Below are 17516 nucleotides of genomic sequence, written 5' to 3' on the forward strand. Positions count from 1 at the left end.
TAACCACCAATTCCATGGGAAAAAACATCGAGATTTGACAGCATTTCCAAGAATATCCCAGTTTTGAGGAGTAGACCTGGGAGGTGAAACTTGAGCCAAGCACAGGGAGTAATAAAAATGGAAGCAACACTCTCTCTGCTTTTTTTGGATGGTAGATTCATACTGTTGTATGACCCTCGCTCCTTGACAACATGAAATTGGCCTGCAGCAGATAAATACACAAGGAAATCTCATCTCCAGAAGAACTGAAGTTTTCAGACCATTGTAATTACACTCCTAGTGAAAAACACACTTAGGTACGAGTTAAGAGAGTACACACTCTTGGTGCTGGTCTAGCTGTAGACTCCAAAACAATAATCCAAAACATATCACTAAGCACTCAAAAAACTGGGGCACAGGGAACCTTGTGTGGGCAACTCAGGCTTTCTCCTACTAATACAGGGGGGATTAGCCAAATCAAGTTGGCACTGATGACAAACGACACCGCCATGATAAAGCTGATATTCCTCCAGTACTTTCTATTTTTAAGAGATATTCTGAGCAGCGTGCTGTGCTGAAGAGCTGCTAGACAAAAAGATTCTTCTGATATAAATTCATCAGTCTCTCCTCATTGAGCTGACATCTCCAGACACTATCTTCAGGAAGATAAGATGCATATGGAAGAGGAACTGTAAATTGTGAGTGCAGCATGCACCCGCACAGCATAATCAGATAGGAAAAAATACTGAGCACTCACACTGCCAAGTGCCTAAGGTACATACAAACTCCTTTAAAACAACTGCTCTAGGAAGTTAAAAATAATACCACATCCAACACATCAGGAAGCTAACGTTAGTTATTTTTCTGCAGAGCTTTAGTACCTCTGAGGAACAGAAATAGAAAACATAAATACTTTTTTTCCTTTAAAGCAGTGGTACAAGAGCCTCCTCTAATTGTAAGAATTCCTAACACCCCCTGACATAAAAAGTGAGGCTGTAGTTTTCAGGCAGCTTTTGCCTGAAACTTGATCTATCTTAAAAGGCACTGATTTTCAGACTGCCTGGCAAGAGGCCTCAGCAGAGAAAGAAATGCTGCAGCACATCTTGGAGCAAGAAGATGGCATTAGAATGATTTGGGGGAAGTATCACAGATGATCCGAAGAAACTGAAGTCCTCAGCCTTGTAGGTGAGAGATGATATCATTCAACCCTCATGGTGCGAAAGCAAAGAATTGATCAAGTAGCATTTGAGATAACTGGAAGTGCTCAAGGTATGGCAAGACAAAAAGCCAAGTGAAACCAGTGAAAACGTTTTAGATTCAGCAGGGGTGGAAAGAGGACATGGAAGGGGGGATAATGTTCAGGTTGCAAGAGCAAGCTTCAAAGATAGAAGCAAGTTTATGAGGCAATTTCCTTTCCACCTATGGACAACTGATATACAGATATCTTCCCAGTTTCTTTCTGCCAAATTTCAGAGCTCAGCTGGGCAATATCATCCTTGATATTGCCATCATCCTTGCATACAGCTCCTCAAAAAATCTGCTGCACACACATCCAGAAGAAAAGAAAAAAAAAAAAAAAGGAAAAAAACAGATAGAGAAGCAAGTCAAACCACAGCCAAGTCCAAGTGCTCTCAGTTTAAAATAGAAATGGGAAACACCACAAGTTTGAAGGTGGCTTTTGCACAGCTTCCATCCAGCAGTAATGCATTCAGAACTTTTACTGACAACAGCCCAGAGTCCACATTGTTCAAATATCTATCCGTATCTATATCCACGAGCTGATGACTGAAACTTTATCCTGCCCTTTAGGCCATGGCTTCCTTTAGTGCAGCATTGCTTTGCACTAGAGAACTGAGAAGAAATTAAACAAGACATTGTGGGGGTTTCTTGGTAACCAATGGGTAATCTTCACCAAGAGATCCCTCTGAGGTGTGCTGGAAATATCTCTCTGCTATCTGCCAGCAGTACCAACCCCTTTGCCCTCACTCAAGCCACATGCTGCTTGTTGCTCAGTGCCGTGTTTTTGGGAGAGCAGCCAGCATGGAGGGCAGTGGGCAGCACTGGTAGTCTCGATTGATTATGAAAAGGGACTGTAAACACAGCTAGAGATAATGGAAAGAGCTGTACAAAGGACTAGCGGGAAGATATAGACAGATAGCCAAAAATTGCACTGTCATTGCTGCCAGAAGCATAGAAAAACTTGGGCTGGTCAGAACAAAGGCTGCAAAGGGAACCACTGCAGCATTTTCTTGACAATAACATTTATTTTAGCTCTTAATTCACTGGCAGCTCTGGGGTTTTGTGTATGGGGGCAGAATCTCTTCTCACAGACACTGTGTAGTTCCTCTCCTACGTATTGCGGTGCTGGTATGTGCCTCACCACCATCAGCCCCACACATCACAAGAAAGGGGAACAACTCAAAGATTTCCCTAAGACAATCCTTACGGAAAGGGACCCCATTGCTGCATCCGGTGGAAGAGCAGTATTTGCCTATGTTAGCTTAAGATGGGATTAACACTGGAAATTTCCTGACCTATTAGAAAAGCAGAATGTTGTTTTAAAACAAGTCATATGTGTTGTTCCCAGCTAAGACTATCCTCCCTGACAGGGGTTCATGCTATTCCATATTTCTGCCTGCTTAAAAGGAGAAAAAAAGAGGAGTAAGGTAGTCATTTAACATTCTACAGGCAGTAGGTTTGACAGCAAACCCGTAGAACTTGCCTTGCATGTATGAAAGGAAAACTTGCCTGACAGTTCATTTTTCAACACCAAATTAAGACCTGCTTTTGACACAACACCCTGCAATTCAGTGGCATTGAGACAGAACCACACTTAGTCTTATATTTTTAAATAGAATAAATAAAGAAACCAAATATAAGGTTTCTAAGTTAACATCCAGTGTGTATCCAACAGCGCACGCCTTCCAGTTTGGCAGAAAGGTGGCTAACCTTTACTCCAGCCAAGCCTGAGCAAGAGAGGGTGGGCACTGACCGGCAATTACCTCAAGTGAGCCTGGAGCAAGCCCTCGGCAGCTGAGCGCCTGCGCCTCCGCACCCGCAGGGCTGTGACCGACGGAGCGACACGGAAGCGGAGGGGAACAAGGGAGCTAAAAATACCAAGGAGTGGAAGGATAGGTCTGAAGGCAAGAGCAACAGCCTCTTTATTCCGCCCGCCTCGTGAAGCAGAGGGAACGGCGGTGCTGCAGGGCTGGCGTGCAGCAAGCGCAAGGGATTTAGGGCAGGAAGGCTGCCACTGCCTCACGCAGCCAAAGCAGAGTTGATCAATTAGCTGTTCAGTAACCCATTAAAAACCCGTTCAGCCGTGAACGGCTTGGACAGCTGCTGTAGCTAAATTTGCACGGGAGTTCGAGCACGTTACCTCGAACACCTATAAAAACAGGGAGAAAAATAGCCACGCAGAAGGAAAAGGAAATTTTCTGGTTCCTCCTCTTTATCCGTATCTGTAAGCCTCCCGTGAGAGCTGCTCCCAGGTATAGCCATGCCCACAGGGACGTTCACCACAAAGAGCAGAAGGGCATTACTGTGCTCTCCCCCCAGCTCCATGACAGACACAGGGACAGAACAGACAGACAGCCTGCATAGCCGTGAGGCTCCCTTCCAGATGGCCTCGGTCAGAGGGATTCCAATCCATTCTACACAAGCAGGCTGCATTAATTCCACTGCACATCCAGTACCTACATCCCCAGCACACGCGACAGTATAACCCCAGATGTATTTTTCCATAGGAATTAATTGGTTTTTTAAATTATATTTTTATATACGGTTGAACTTCTGAAACATGCATGCACATGGGGCACATGCAAGGTAAACTTATTTCTCTTACTCACTGGCCTCTAATAATTTTACCACAGGCACTAAAAATAACAGCTTGGCGCTGATGCTGGGTTCCTTCCTGCACAAACCCCCAGCAGCAGGGATGGAAAGGAGGTCAGTGGCACTGAGCCTCCTTGACTGCGACCGAGCGGTTTAAAACACTCACGCCATTTGAAAATGCCACATGGTCTGATCAGGACATGGATATGCTCTATACACCAGGGATGAGATGAAACAGTTTATTGACAGGAAATATCCTTTTTTACCACAGCTACATATTTCCTTCATATTTATCTGCCACTGATGTGATGTCCACCCTGCTCTTGGCACCTTACAAGGCATTTTGGAATCCACTTGAGCACCCAGGCCTGAGATGAGGGAGAGGACCAACATGAGAAAGGAGGTCTCTGATAGGTCTCCCCCTCCCCTCAGCAAAGCCATTGTGCACTTTCACCCCCTGATAAATCAGTGGGGATCACCAGCAATTACTCAAACAAAGCACAGTACCTCTGTAAAATAATAATGAAAAAAAAAAAAAAAAATCTGGAAGAGAAGAAGCTACCGCTTTCCTATTTTTAAGCACTGTTATTATTACTGTGCCACAGTTCTTGTCTCCATCACCACACCATATAATAGTGTTGAGAAATTACTGCAGCATATTGTAATTATTTCAGTAAGGACACTGTGCTTCCATCTGTCAGCTTACACTTGTGTTACAATGAAGAACAATGTGACTTAAAAATAAAGTTACATGCACACTGTAATACATGACCTATCACCTCTTCTCAGCTCATCCACCCAAATCTTGAAATCATGACTTGGACAGAACTCCCAGAAAAATACTAATTAGAGACTAAAGAAGCAGGATCCTCCTAATAATGAAGCTCTAGGAAACACACTGAAGCTCAACTCCATCAAGAAGGATGCAGCTAAATTTGAAAAAAACTGATTGTGTCCTAAACGTCCCTGCTTAACATTGCTGGAGACCCATGTTCACAGTGAGCTAGACCAGGTTCTCTTGGTTCCAGACATGTGTTTTCCTCTAGTTAACAGCAACTGACCAAATTTCTGCTTGCACCTCATCAGGAACATAGCAGTCCCTTGGCTCTTCTTTCCCAGTAAGAAATGGGAATGGTTCTATTGCTCTTTTCAAAGACAAAGTTAGAAAAACCATCCTTCCTGCAGCTGTAGGACAAATTCCCAAACCACAGAAAAATCACAAAGCATTAAATATTTCTGTTTAGAGGACGAAGCCCTGTGCCTAGGTACCTAGTCTGTCTGCTACAGTCATGTGGGACAAGCTTTCTGAAAAGTCAAGCAGGATGAGGTTATAGTCTTGTGGCCTCTGCTTGTGATTCAGGAACAGGTAGTACAATATCACTTAATAATTCACGAATTTAGTACCATAAATCAGCCAACCCATTTAATCTTTGCCACATGGAATAAAGCAAATCTTGCAGGATCGGCAGGAAGAAGCTGGCAGCTCCGGTTTACCAAAATACCTGCAATGTGCAACATTAATCCAGTGACACAAAATAACATGTGCAAAACAGTCAAGCAGGCATGGGTTGAAACTATGTGGCCATTAAGTGCTGCCAGATGTATCAACTACACACTTTGGGAGAAAAGAATAATATATGAACAAACTTCTTCCTCACTAATCTGTTTTCATTTTAGTGAAGCTTTATGGCACAAATAGCAGTGGCAGGGCATGGTTATAATTTTAAAAAGGAGAAAAATAATGTTTATTTTATATGGATAAACCAGCCTTTATATTTTTCCAGCCACATTCTCAACTTTAAAGCTGATAAAAATGACTGGTTGGATACAGCTCTTGAATGTTCAGGAAACAGGCTGAAACTGCAGTTGTGAAAAGGTAAAACAATGCCCAGATCTCCATTTAAAACAGAAAATCCCTGGAAAGGCTACTGGGGGTAATTTCAAGGGCCTGTCCTACATTCCTGTGTCATGTCTGAGGAAGGAAAGCTGTGGGGGCTGCAGCAACAGAGACCAAGCAGGATCAAACAGCTCAGTGCATTCACCTCTGAGATCTCCTGCAGAGCATGTGGCTCCAGATGCCTTCTCCAAGTGTCTGGACACAGGGATGACATACACATTTCACAGTCCTTCTGCAAGTCCACCCTCTGCTTTTGATCTCTCCTGCAAAGACCCAGGAGCAGCAAAGCATCTCGAAAAGCAGCCCATCTCCTGCAGAAGGAGCGGGTGATGCCCTTGTAGAGGGGCTCAGTACCACATCCATATGAAGCAGAAATTCGGAAATGGAATTAAATTAATGTATTACTTGATTAATTTGAAACTGACACCACCTATTTCCCCAGCAGGAGTCCTGAAAGGGGCTGGAACCCCTGTCCAGGGCAGGAGCAGTACCTCAGAGGAGCCCTAACCCCCAGCGAGAGGGCAGCACTCTCTAGCATTAAGCTTGGCAGCCTTCATGCGATTTTACACAGGCAGAGGAGGGGCCCAAAACCTGAACAGGAGTAAATCAGTCGAGTTTCATTTCACTGGAAAGCTATATAACTCAGGGTCTGGGCTGCTGCTTTCCCATGCCACATGGTATGCAGAAGGCAGTTTAAGGCTCCCACTAGCCTGCTGTAAGTAAAATATCATTGGTCTCATGCAGGTGGAGGAAAAAGAAAACAACAATAAAACCCAAAAAAAGTCAACCCCCAAAACAACAGCTCTTCCATCACCCCCCTTTTTTTTTTTTTTGTCCTCTGAGGTATCAGAAAGTGCAAATTAATGGTGGCTTTATATGGATCATTTTTTTCTACTACTCATTAAAATCTCTTTGTGAAGTGCACATAAATGATATCATCTAACAATTCCTTTTTTCTCAAGTTTTCTCTGAAGTTGCAGGAGGCAGGATTTCCTCTCTATTACATAAGGAGAAGAGGGAGTATTTGTTCTTTTGCTGTTTAAGACTTATTAGCACGGTCAGGTTACGCGAGCCAGGCCCTCTTTCCTGATCTTTTCTTGCAAGGGAATTATTCTTGGCAAGGCTCCAGCTTAACCCAATGGAGGGAAAACCAAGTAGCTTTACAAAGAAAGAGATATAAAACAGATGCACCTTGGGGCTTTGACCGACCACCGAGAGCTTCAGAAACAGCGTAGAAACAACAAATACAAGCTGGTGATGAGCCTCTGAAGCAGGGAAGTACAACCATCACCGCTACCATGATAAACTATGATGTCTGTTCTGTGGGGTGCTACCGTTTTCCATCACCTTGATGGGAAACATAATACAATCCTGGAGGCAAGGTACCACACCATACCCCTTCCCAAGCAAATTAACAAGCCCCAGTAGCAAAGAACTGGCCCTTGTAAAACCCCACCTCTCAGCCCAGGCTAAGAGACTTGAGTGGGAAGTAAAAGCCCCACCCTGTTATTTAGTGTAGTGGAACAATGGCAAAAGTGGTTCTCCTGCCTCCAGCGCCTAGTGCAGGGGCCTGAGCAAGATTACGTTTTCCTCGTGTCTTAATAGGAAGAGACTGCTTCAGAGGTTGGCTCAGAAACTTCTCTTTTTATTAGGTGACAAAAGGATGCGCTTAAGGTCTCCTGGAGTAGGTAAGGCTAAGAAGAGGAAGTTTCAAGTATGGTGGCACAGCAACGGTTACCCAGGGTTTGCCTATCTACCCACTGCCTCCCAGGAAGCAATTTTGGGCTGAGATTTACCTACTGTTCCCCCAGCTGGAACACTGATTTAAGTCTTAGGCAGAGAAATTGAGATTAACTTCTTGCCTTTGAGAGACCGCCATGCTTCTGTCTAAGCAAACTGAAAACAGCTAACCAGTTACAGACCTTGGGAAGAAAGAAGGACTGACATGTTCCTAAGGTTTGCTCTCCATGTCAAGTAAAAAAAAGAACACCACCAGTGCTAAGTACAAACCTTATACTGATATTTGTATTTGTTACTCTACAGGCATTCAAATAATAACTTATTTTATAGTGAAAGGAGTCAATCATCGGAACAGCCTCCTACAGATGTAGAACCACACTGCTAGAGGTTTTCAAATCTCTAGCCTGTGTGTTTGGACACAGTGATAGATAATTTCATCCAGGCTCTCCTTCCCAGGAAAGGCTGGGTCAGATGATATTCTGAGATCATTTTCAACCTGGGCTCTTCTGTGGTTCTGCAGTTTTTGCAACAAGCGTTAAGGCTTTATTACTTACACTTTTTGCGTGTAGAAGATGTAACTGCACCAAGAAGCTGACCAAAGAAAGGAGCAGAAGGAAACAACAGATTGAACTGCTTGATGTCTGAAAGGAAATGGAGCTGGGCTCTGTGGACCTTTGGACCCACCATTGTCTTGACACACGGTTCCTCTCCTTTAGACAGAGTACAAGTCCTGGCCTTCAAACCCTCTATCAATTTTCATTCAGTCAACTGCAAAGTGTGATGACAAGAAAAAAGAATAGTTAAGAGGTCTTCACAAAGTTGCTGCTCCGTATTATAAAGCATCATGAAAACCAGTAGGAAAACCTCCATGAAAACCAAGCTGGGGAAGGTGCACAACTGGTCACTGCCCTTGGCTACCTGCAGACTTTGAAGCACACAGTCAGACTGGAGTTTGCACCTTTTACAGTGCCCTGTCTGTCAGTCAGTGTTGCACACACCTGCCCCACACTTCTTCCTGGGATCACCCAGCTGGCACCCTGACAGCCAGAGGAAGCAGTCACAGGGCGTCACAGGAGCCACAAGCTCAGTTTATGGCAAGGAGGGACAGCCTGAGGCAGGTATGGATAAGGAGTGGCAAAAGCATCCTTCCCTATGGACCTGGGGTTGTGGGACAATTCTGGGGTACTTCCACCATTTTTGTCCAGAGGAAACATCCTCTGGGGTTGGAAACATGGGGCTACTTATTCTCCACAAAAACACTTGTTGCCTTTGACCTAAACTTGCCCTTTTGATCACACTGCTCTTAGCCAAAGTCTTTATTTTTTTTTTGGTGAGAAGAAACAGTTGGTTCCCTCATTCCCTCTGAGAATAGGAAGGACATGGAAGTCAGATAGAGGAGATGACCTGCATCGCCAGAGACAGGCCAACTCTGACTCTCTGTCAATAAATCCCAGATTTTCTGAACAACACCTGCAAGAAACACCACAGGTTTGGGCAAATTCACCCCAGACTTGATACTTCAATCCAACTATGTGTCATGCTCGCCTCCTCGTTCATCATGTTAAGCTCTTCTAAAATTACCCTCTAGTCCTCTGAATGAAAACACCTCGCTCCTTCAAACACTATGATAAACATAGATCCTTGTAATATGAGAAAAGAAGGTGAGGACCTTGCTGTATTTCATTATTTTTGCACTACAGCAGTGAATTTCAAAATAGCTTAGCAGTAGTAGTCATGCTTACTGATTTAGTGTACATTCCCTTCACTGCTCTTCAGAAATTTAGCACTTCTGAAAACAAGCGTGAAGACTTTGAATTACATTTTTTTTTTCCCCCTCTCCTCCCTTCAGCAGGTTACAATATGACATTTTCTTGCTTCTTGTTTAGTTTGAATGAAAGTCTGGCCCTCTCTCCTTCCTGCACAACTGTTCCCTCAGTGCTAAGGGCTGGAAGACAGGAGGAGCTCAGCCTTGTAGCCTCACCCGGAAAGAAGCAGTACTTTTCCCTGTTGTTAACACCTGAAAGAACAAGCCCAAGGGGTTTTAAAGCTACTTGCTGGGACCGGGTCATTAAAAAACAAACAAACAAACACCCCAACCAACCAAAAAAAAAAATTAAAAAGCAAACCCCAAAGCAAGGCCCAAGGCAAGCCTTTTAACTGGCATAAAAGCACCCAGTATGTAAAATTAAGATTCTTTGCTTCTCTTTACATAGTTTTACTAATCTTCTTGACGTGCTGTGCTTTATTTCTGGACTTAAGAAACCAGGTTAGGCAGCTCAGCTGGAGGAGCTCATTCATGCACATAAGGGCTGCAGCAAGCAGGTGCCCATTAGCACAGCTCACAAGAGCACCTACTGTCAGGCCAAGCAGCCTTCAGATCCACCACCTCCAGCAGCTTGGGTCATAGCTGGAGACTTGAGAAACACATATGGGACACCCCCAGAGCACCTTGAGAACACAGCCCTGGATTTCGTGAGGCTGAAGTGCTGGTGAGCCCCATGCAGTGATATATTCTTGCTTGGAGAAGCAAGAGGCGAATTTCTCCAGCTTACTGTCTACTGAAGTTGATTTACCTGGGCAAAGATTAGTTTGCAAGGCATTCTGTCTATTCCCAGGGTATGTGACCTGAGCTGGCAGGGGGACCATGGAGCTCAAAAGCAGAATGAAGGCAGTTTCTGGCCTCAGCTGAGGCTGTTTTACAGCTGCAAAGCTCCACTGACCCCAGCAATGCTCACGCAAGCAAGAGGAAATTCATCCCCGAGTTGCTGTGTATGGCTTTTCCCAACGTATATTTTTTTCCTGCATAGCGTTGCTTTTTTCTGTTCCCACATTTATTTTCCCAGGAAAGTCTTGTAGGCTTGTCTGTGGATGCACGTTGCTCTCATTTCTTTCCAGTTTCTCACGTTATCACAAATTTGATCAAGTACAGAAAACAATTGCATCGTAGTCACCCTGTGTGATTGATGACACAGATATGTGCAATAAAACACTACAAAAACAAGTACTTCTATCAGGCTCCTTTGGAACTTCAAAGTATCCGGGAGAAATTTCAGAGCACCCAGCACAACTAAGTGCCTGTTGGCTAAGCTGGACAGAAACTAAGCACCATGCAGTCTAAGAGCAAAAGTAAAACAAACTTCCAGGGACACACTCTGCATCCACAGCAGTCAGCTTGGGCTAAGGCAGCTTTATTTTGCAAGCCACTACATCTCCCTGGTTTTTATAATAGGTGGGCCATCTTGTTTGGAGCTTGGTCCCCCAAAATGCTGAAGCTGCAGAAGTGACAGTTAACACTTTACTGTATGAAGTCCTTAAAAATCCTTTACATATACATATAAAAAATAAAAATAAATCACCAAAGTCACTTTCCTTCCAAAACTGGAATATTAGATTTATTTTGAGACTAATGATAATCTCAGTTTCTTTCCCCAGCAGCTCCACTCCAGCCAACCAGATGCTTTAAATATATATATATATATATATATATATATACACACACACAAATATATATACACACCAAGAGAGAGTGGAGACAAAGGGGAAAGCACAGGATACCTGAAGTAGTGAAGCAGAATACTGCTAGATGTTACAGTGTAACATCTCAATTACCCTGCTGGTCTATCATCTTCATTTTGGGTATCAAACAGTGGTGGCTGTGAGATGACAGATGTTTCCTATGCGGGAGAACCAGGCTCCCAAGCAGTGCACAACAGAGGTATCCTTGACCACAAATACTGTACTGCAACACAGGATTTCATATCACTGTCACCATCCTGCTCACACAGCTGACCACTGCAACCACATTGACAAGAGCTGTTATTCAGCATATTATTGGAAAAGGACAGAGATAACAGTTCATCAGCACTTCCCCTTCCCACAACATCTCTTTCACAGAAGCCCAAGAGTCCCTTGCCCCTATTCATTTTCTGCTGGAAGTCTGAGTGGCGGCCAGAGAGAAAAGTTACTCTACCTCTGTTGTACACTAAACGCCAGATCAGCTGGGACAGATTTGACACATGAAAAAGGAAGGGCTGGAGTTATTTCAAAATGCTTATTGCAATCTACATTTCTGTGTCCAGCAGAAAGTTTAGTAAGACAGACATCCCCCAGCACTCTTATCCAATTACAGACAAAAAACAAAACCCAAACTCTCAGCTTTTCATTAGCACCTGAAGTACTATCCTGTTGGCCACACCACCAAGTGACCTTGCTCGGTGCAGTCAGGACACAGAGCCTGGCACAAGGACAGCACAACCTCCCCGGGCAGGTGCTCCATGTCTCATACCCCCAAGGATGAACAGTCCCTCCAGCTCAGAAGGTGCCCCATGACCACTGCTTAACAAGCTGTGTCACCCTTGCGGGATGAGCTGTGGCATTCCACACCTGTTACACTGCCCTTCCCCTGCTACTGCCCCCAGCTTCTGGCAGGAAAGGCAGCTCTCCATGACATGTTCAAAAGGCTCTTAATGGAGAAACAACCCTTGACCAACCATCAGCAGGCCTATGGTGACTGAGTGTAACAAACAGCCCAGTCCCCCCTGCACAGCTGTGTGTACACAGCTCCTCAGGAGCTCCACTGCCTATTGAGGGTTATAGCAGCCTTATCAAGGGACAGCCACTACGGTCCCAGCATTATGACTCAAACAGCGTTTCATGCAAGAATTGGGAAACATTTAGTAATCCTAGGAAGGAGTGAGTCCCAGTAGGATAACAACAAGACTCTACAGCATCCAAACCTCAAAGGTATGAGCCTATAATCCTGCGTGGAGCTGGGCCTACGGGTCAGGTGCTGCCTCTTACCTGTTCTCCAGCAGCGTCATGCACACGACCTCCCGCACGCCTGGGTTGTTGGCCTTCTCGATGGAGCAGCTTTGCAGGTTCCACGTAGCCACCCTAAAGACGGGTCTGCCATCTCTCACCCCCCCAAACATCTCCACAGAGGGCCGAGTGGATATGATCTGGGTTGGACCCCCGGGAGGAAAGTCCAAGTCCTCACTCTGGAGGCTTAGAGAGGTGGGGCTGGGGTGAGGCTTGGCCATGAAGTTGAGGCCACCATTGGTGTTCGTTGAAGGGGGCCTGGAGCGCTCTGCAAAAATCTGGTGCCTGATTTTGTCCAGAAAGGAGGAATTGATGCAGTCCATCCTCACCAGGTCCTCGATACTTTTGAAGGGCCCGTGCTCTTTACGGTAGTCCACGATGCTGTTGGCAATCTTCTCAGTGATGCCACGGATGCTCATGAGCTGTGCCGGGGTGGCCGTATTGATGTTGATCTTGGTGGCGGACAGGTGGTGCTCAGAGGCCGGGTCCTTGCGCGTGGAGCTGGGCGAGTGCTGCGCCGAGCTGCCCTTGCTGCTCACGCAGATTTCGAACTTCACCTGCTCCAGCTTGGCCGCCCCCACTCCGCTCACCAGCGCCAGGTCCTCCACTTTCTTGAAGCCGCCGATGTACTCGCGGTACTCCACGATGTTCTGGGCCACCACTCGGGTGACCCCGGGCAGGGTCATCAGCTCCTCCTCCGTGGCCGTGTTGATGTTGAGCCTCTCCTGGTTGACGAGGATGTTGCTGAAGTTGCACGCCGCGCTGAACTTGCGGCTGTGGCACAGGTCGGCCGGGTCGCGGGGGATGGAGCGGTGGCAGCCCAGGCTGCCCCCCATCTCACCGCCGCCACGGGCCGCTGCCGGAGCCGGGGTAGCGGGCGCGGGGCGCTGCCGGGGCTGCCCGCCCGCGACTCATGGACCTCCGCGGGAGGCCGGCGACGGACCGGGCGGCGGCGGGGCAGCGGCGGACAGACCCGCGCCGCCACACACGCCCGGCCAGCGGAACCCTGCGCCCCGCGAGGGGCCCCCGCACCTTTCCTCCTCCTCCTCCTCGGGCACCGCCGCTCCCCAGCGCCGGAGGAGCCTCCGCAGCCGCTGCCCGCCCGGCTCCGCTCCGGCCCCCGGCGCTCGCAGCCGCCGCTGCCCCGCGCCCCGCCGCGGTAGTAGTAGCTCTGCGGGAGCCCCCGCCCCTCGGCCGGGCGAGGCGGGGCCGCCGCCGCCGCCACCGCCCCCCGGGCGTCACCCGCGCCGCGCCCGCCCCCGCCCGGGCACCGCGGGCACCGGCCCGGCTGGGCGGCACCGGCACCGGCACCGCCACCGCCGCGGCTCCCTGCCCACGGGACCCGGCCCCGGCCCCGCCGAGGGCGAGGAGGAGGGTTGACCGCTTCCTTCCCGCGGGGGCACAGGGGGACTAAGTCCCCAGTGCCGTCGCCTGGCCGCTGAGGGCAGGCTTTTTCCGTCCCCAGGTGAAAAGACACTGAAGTCTCCGGTGTTTAGACGCTCCCTGCAGCATTGCTGTCCCAGAAGTTCCCTGGGCTCGTCTCTGTGCGGCTGGTGGGGCATTGGTGTGTTTTCACACCTCGTGAAAGCCTCATGTTTTGTGCTCCTGCAGGCGCTATGCCTTTATACATCGGGGTAAAGTCTGCACTTTTTTCCTTTCCCTTTTTTTTTTTTTTTTACCTCTCAAGCAATTGTGAGAGTGCTAAACAATCTGAAACTCTCCACAGACTGATGCTTTTGACGCGTTAGGTCTGTATACTAGGTCTGCCTCAGCCGGGGTGATGGTCTGCAGTATGCCTAGCCCTTCCCTGAGAGTAACCTCATCCTGCACCAAAATCGTGGCTGTGTATTTATTGCCCGAGTGCCTCAGCTGGCTTTAACATAGTTTGTTCATGCCCTGAGAGCCACAGCAGTCCACCACTGCCCATTTTGGTGAAGCCACTGAAACATTTAACCAGTTTCTACTGCATCCAGTCCCATGCCGCACAGTCTGCAATGCTATCTGTAGCCAAATTAGCTCATTTGAAACTAGCTTGACTGTGCCCACACAGGAGTGACTGCAATGTCAATGAATCGAAATATAATCGGTGGGTGTAATTGAAAGGAAGGGGGAATTGAAAGAAAGAGCAAACATATGATTGCAGATGTCAGCTATGTGCCCTGATTCTGCCTCGTGCTGACAGGCTCACTCTACGTATTTCTTTTAGTTGCATAGAATATGGTACACGTGTATTTTCGACATCAAGGCTCTTGGTTGGCCCTCTAATGAAAATGAAACCACTTGCAATAGCAGCTTGTATGCATATTTTTCATGGCAAGCTAATGGAAGTTATTTGGGTCCACCTGAAATAAAAAGTTAAATTTATTCAGTTTCTTGGCAAAGGAGAATGTGATGTGCTTAAGGGAGTTCAGGCTGCACCAGGTTTTACCAGGCTTTCGGACTGCACAGGGCACGGGCACTTTAACACTGGCTCTGGATACTCTGCTGGCATCACACATTTCCCTTCTGTTGGCCCAAGCAGAGGAGTTAGCAAATTCTCATTACGGGAATGGCACTGGCTGCATTAGGGCACTGGCTGCATTAGGGCATTGCCTCTCTGCTGACTGCTGGAGCAGAGAAAGTGCTCGCTTAGGTGATTAAATGCTTCCACGGCTGCTGGAGAGTGCTGTGTGCGCTGCGATAGCAGCAGCCAATGCAGCAGGAGTCATGCTGGGCCTATTCCTGCTGGGACGATACCAGCACAGAGCTGGAAACAATTAACCATTGAAATGAGTATTCTTTGCGAGGCAGTATTATTACAGTAATAGCTCCACAAGCTGTTGTCTCAATGGAGAACACACTCTTTTGCTTTCTACAGCAGTTGTTTTGCATTGATCCAGGCTCATAGACTAAGTTCTGAAGCTGAAAAGCCCCAAAAATCCATCTGAGGCATCATCTATGTTGCAGGCAACACTAGGTTTTACATGATTCAGAAAAAAAAGGCAGAAGCATCTTCAGAAAGAAAACAGATGTCCCTTTTGTCCAGCATTTTTTATTGGCAGCAATTACTCAATATTTCTTGAATCTGCAGCACCAAAATAACCTGTGAGACCAGATGCAGCTGAGGAAGCAGAGCTCAGAGGGATGCAACGAGTGTCCCATCACCTAATCCTGAGTATGACCTCGTGCTAATGTGAAATGGGGATATATGGGGGGGGGGGGGTTGGTGACAGAATGAGGGGATTATCATTCCATTAGTCCCATATCTGTATTTTTTGCTGTTGTTGACAGTTACAGGAAGCTCACTGAGATCTGAATCAACCTTTGGCACATTTCAGGAAAGCAACAAAAGGTACAGTGTTGGTTTACAGCTTCAAAAGTTAAACAGAAAACAAATGAAAAAAGACTAATCAACTGGCCTGACATCAGTGTTAGGCAATCCATTCATTTGAGAAAGCTAAAAATGAGGTTCAGTCAGTAAATTATTAAAAACACAATGGCAAAATTATTGACAGCCAGCGTAGGCAACAGAAAATAAATCTCATGAAACCCAGGTAGATACTAGATTTTTACTAGATTTTTTCTTTGATCTAATCCTGAGCTCAGTGTATGTAAATTTATTCAAGAAGAGATGGACAGATCATGGTCTCCTGGTGACCACTGTCTTGCAGGTAGGCTCCCTGGTCGGCTTAGCACCTATCCTGGCAAGGGGCCATGGAGCCAGGATTCCTGAATCTCCATCAGCCCAAACTGGTTTAGAGGGCTCTGAGACACCGTGGGTGGCTTATTCCTTATTGCTGCCTACTGAGCAGCTGGCTGCTGGCCAGGGCTGGCTTAAAAACTTCTCTGTGACAGCAAAATTCAGTTTCACTGCTCTGAGGGTGTGAATCTGGGGAGAACCTCACAGGGCCAGGCAGGCTCCAGCAGTGAGAGGTGTGGGGGGACACCCTCCAAAGGCCCTTGGGAGCAGCCATCACTCTTCCTGTGGAGTCCTTCTGTGCTTCACTGGACAGTGTTTCAAAGCAAGGAGCTGGAGAACAATGGTTTTAGCATTGCCCAGTGGCCATTTGTTATCTTGGGCTTTTTTTGCCACTGTCTACAGCCCTCCTCAACTGAACATCTCACATCCCATCCCCAAAAACTGGTAGTGAAAGAGGTTTCTGGACAGCTGAGTGATGCCAGGGCAAGCAGCTGGCCACATGAAAAACACAGGGGAGGGGTTGTGTCACCTGCTTGCCAGCGCTGGAGGTCTCAAATGCCTCTTCCCTGCAGGGATTCTTCAAAGAGAGAAGAACAAAACAAAACCTTTTCCATCTGAAGGAGGTTCTGCAGTACTTCAGGCCTATAAATGCGATGTTTAAGGATGATATGGAAGTGCTTGAACCCAATGGAGTGGGAACAGGTACTAGTGTACAATGTATTTTGTCATAATCAAAGCAAAAAGCCTACAGGCCAATAGATCCAATAGATTTTAAAGGCTAAATTCTTAGCATTTTAAGATGGTTTAAAAGAATCTATTAATCTATTTTTACACTTTTCAACATCCCTCATCTGCGCTGCAGGGGCTCTAAACAAACAAACTGGGTTTTATGGTGATAGATAGAAGGAGGCAAAATATGTTACTCAACAAAAAAACAGAGTTTGCCTTCCATCCTCAAGCAGCAATTGCAGTTCCTACCAGCCCACCATGTGATAGCAGTGCCTTTTCCAGCTCTCACACAGCCTTGGGGGGCTTGGCAATCACACTTTTAGAGGCTGTGTTTTCAGACCTACTGCACTGGGCTCTAAATGGGCAAGAGCTCGAAAAGGCAGCTGATTAACTGCAGTGCCTATATTCTTATTTAAGGGAGCTATTAAAATAATTGTTTTCTTTCTGCAAGGACATCTTCAGTAACACTTGTAACAGATGCCCGAGGGAGAAGACAGGCAGTGTTTTTATGAAGACAAGTAATAACAAGTAGGAGTTAGCAATTTCATGAGCGGTGGGACTTACAAAATCTGATTCTTGGCGGCTCTTTCCTTTTTCAATTTTCTGGTCTTTATTAATAAAAGTGAGTCTCCATTAGTCTCTCAGTGGGGTCACTAATCTGGATATCTCTCTTCTACATGGCCATCAATATTTGTGGCTCTTTTAGAATCTTTGTAATTTTGAGACATTTAACCTTTACCAAATTTGTTTGAAATTAGCCCATTCTAATAAAAACCCTGGGGTAGGGGTGAGGGGTAGAGTAGCAGAGCACACAATCACATGAGTTTTTTTCTTGGGAGT

General features: G+C 46.6%; 1 protein-coding gene across 1 annotated transcript in view; it reads right to left on the reverse strand.

The window, feature by feature from the left end:
* EEPD1 (endonuclease/exonuclease/phosphatase family domain containing 1) overlaps window positions 1-13141 on the reverse strand; it is a 62667-nt gene extending 49526 nt beyond the window's left edge. The window contains exon 1 of the mRNA XM_040076821.2: window positions 12251-13141. Within this exon, the coding sequence (XP_039932755.1) occupies window positions 12251-13104 (854 nt within the window). The 5' untranslated portion in view covers window positions 13105-13141. The remainder of the gene's footprint in view (window positions 1-12250) is intronic.
* Window positions 13142-17516: the final 4375 nt, after the last annotated feature.

This window comes from Hirundo rustica, chromosome 1 (genome assembly GCF_015227805.2).
Source record: "Hirundo rustica isolate bHirRus1 chromosome 1, bHirRus1.pri.v3, whole genome shotgun sequence".
Classification (NCBI taxonomy): Eukaryota; Metazoa; Chordata; class Aves; order Passeriformes; family Hirundinidae; genus Hirundo; species Hirundo rustica.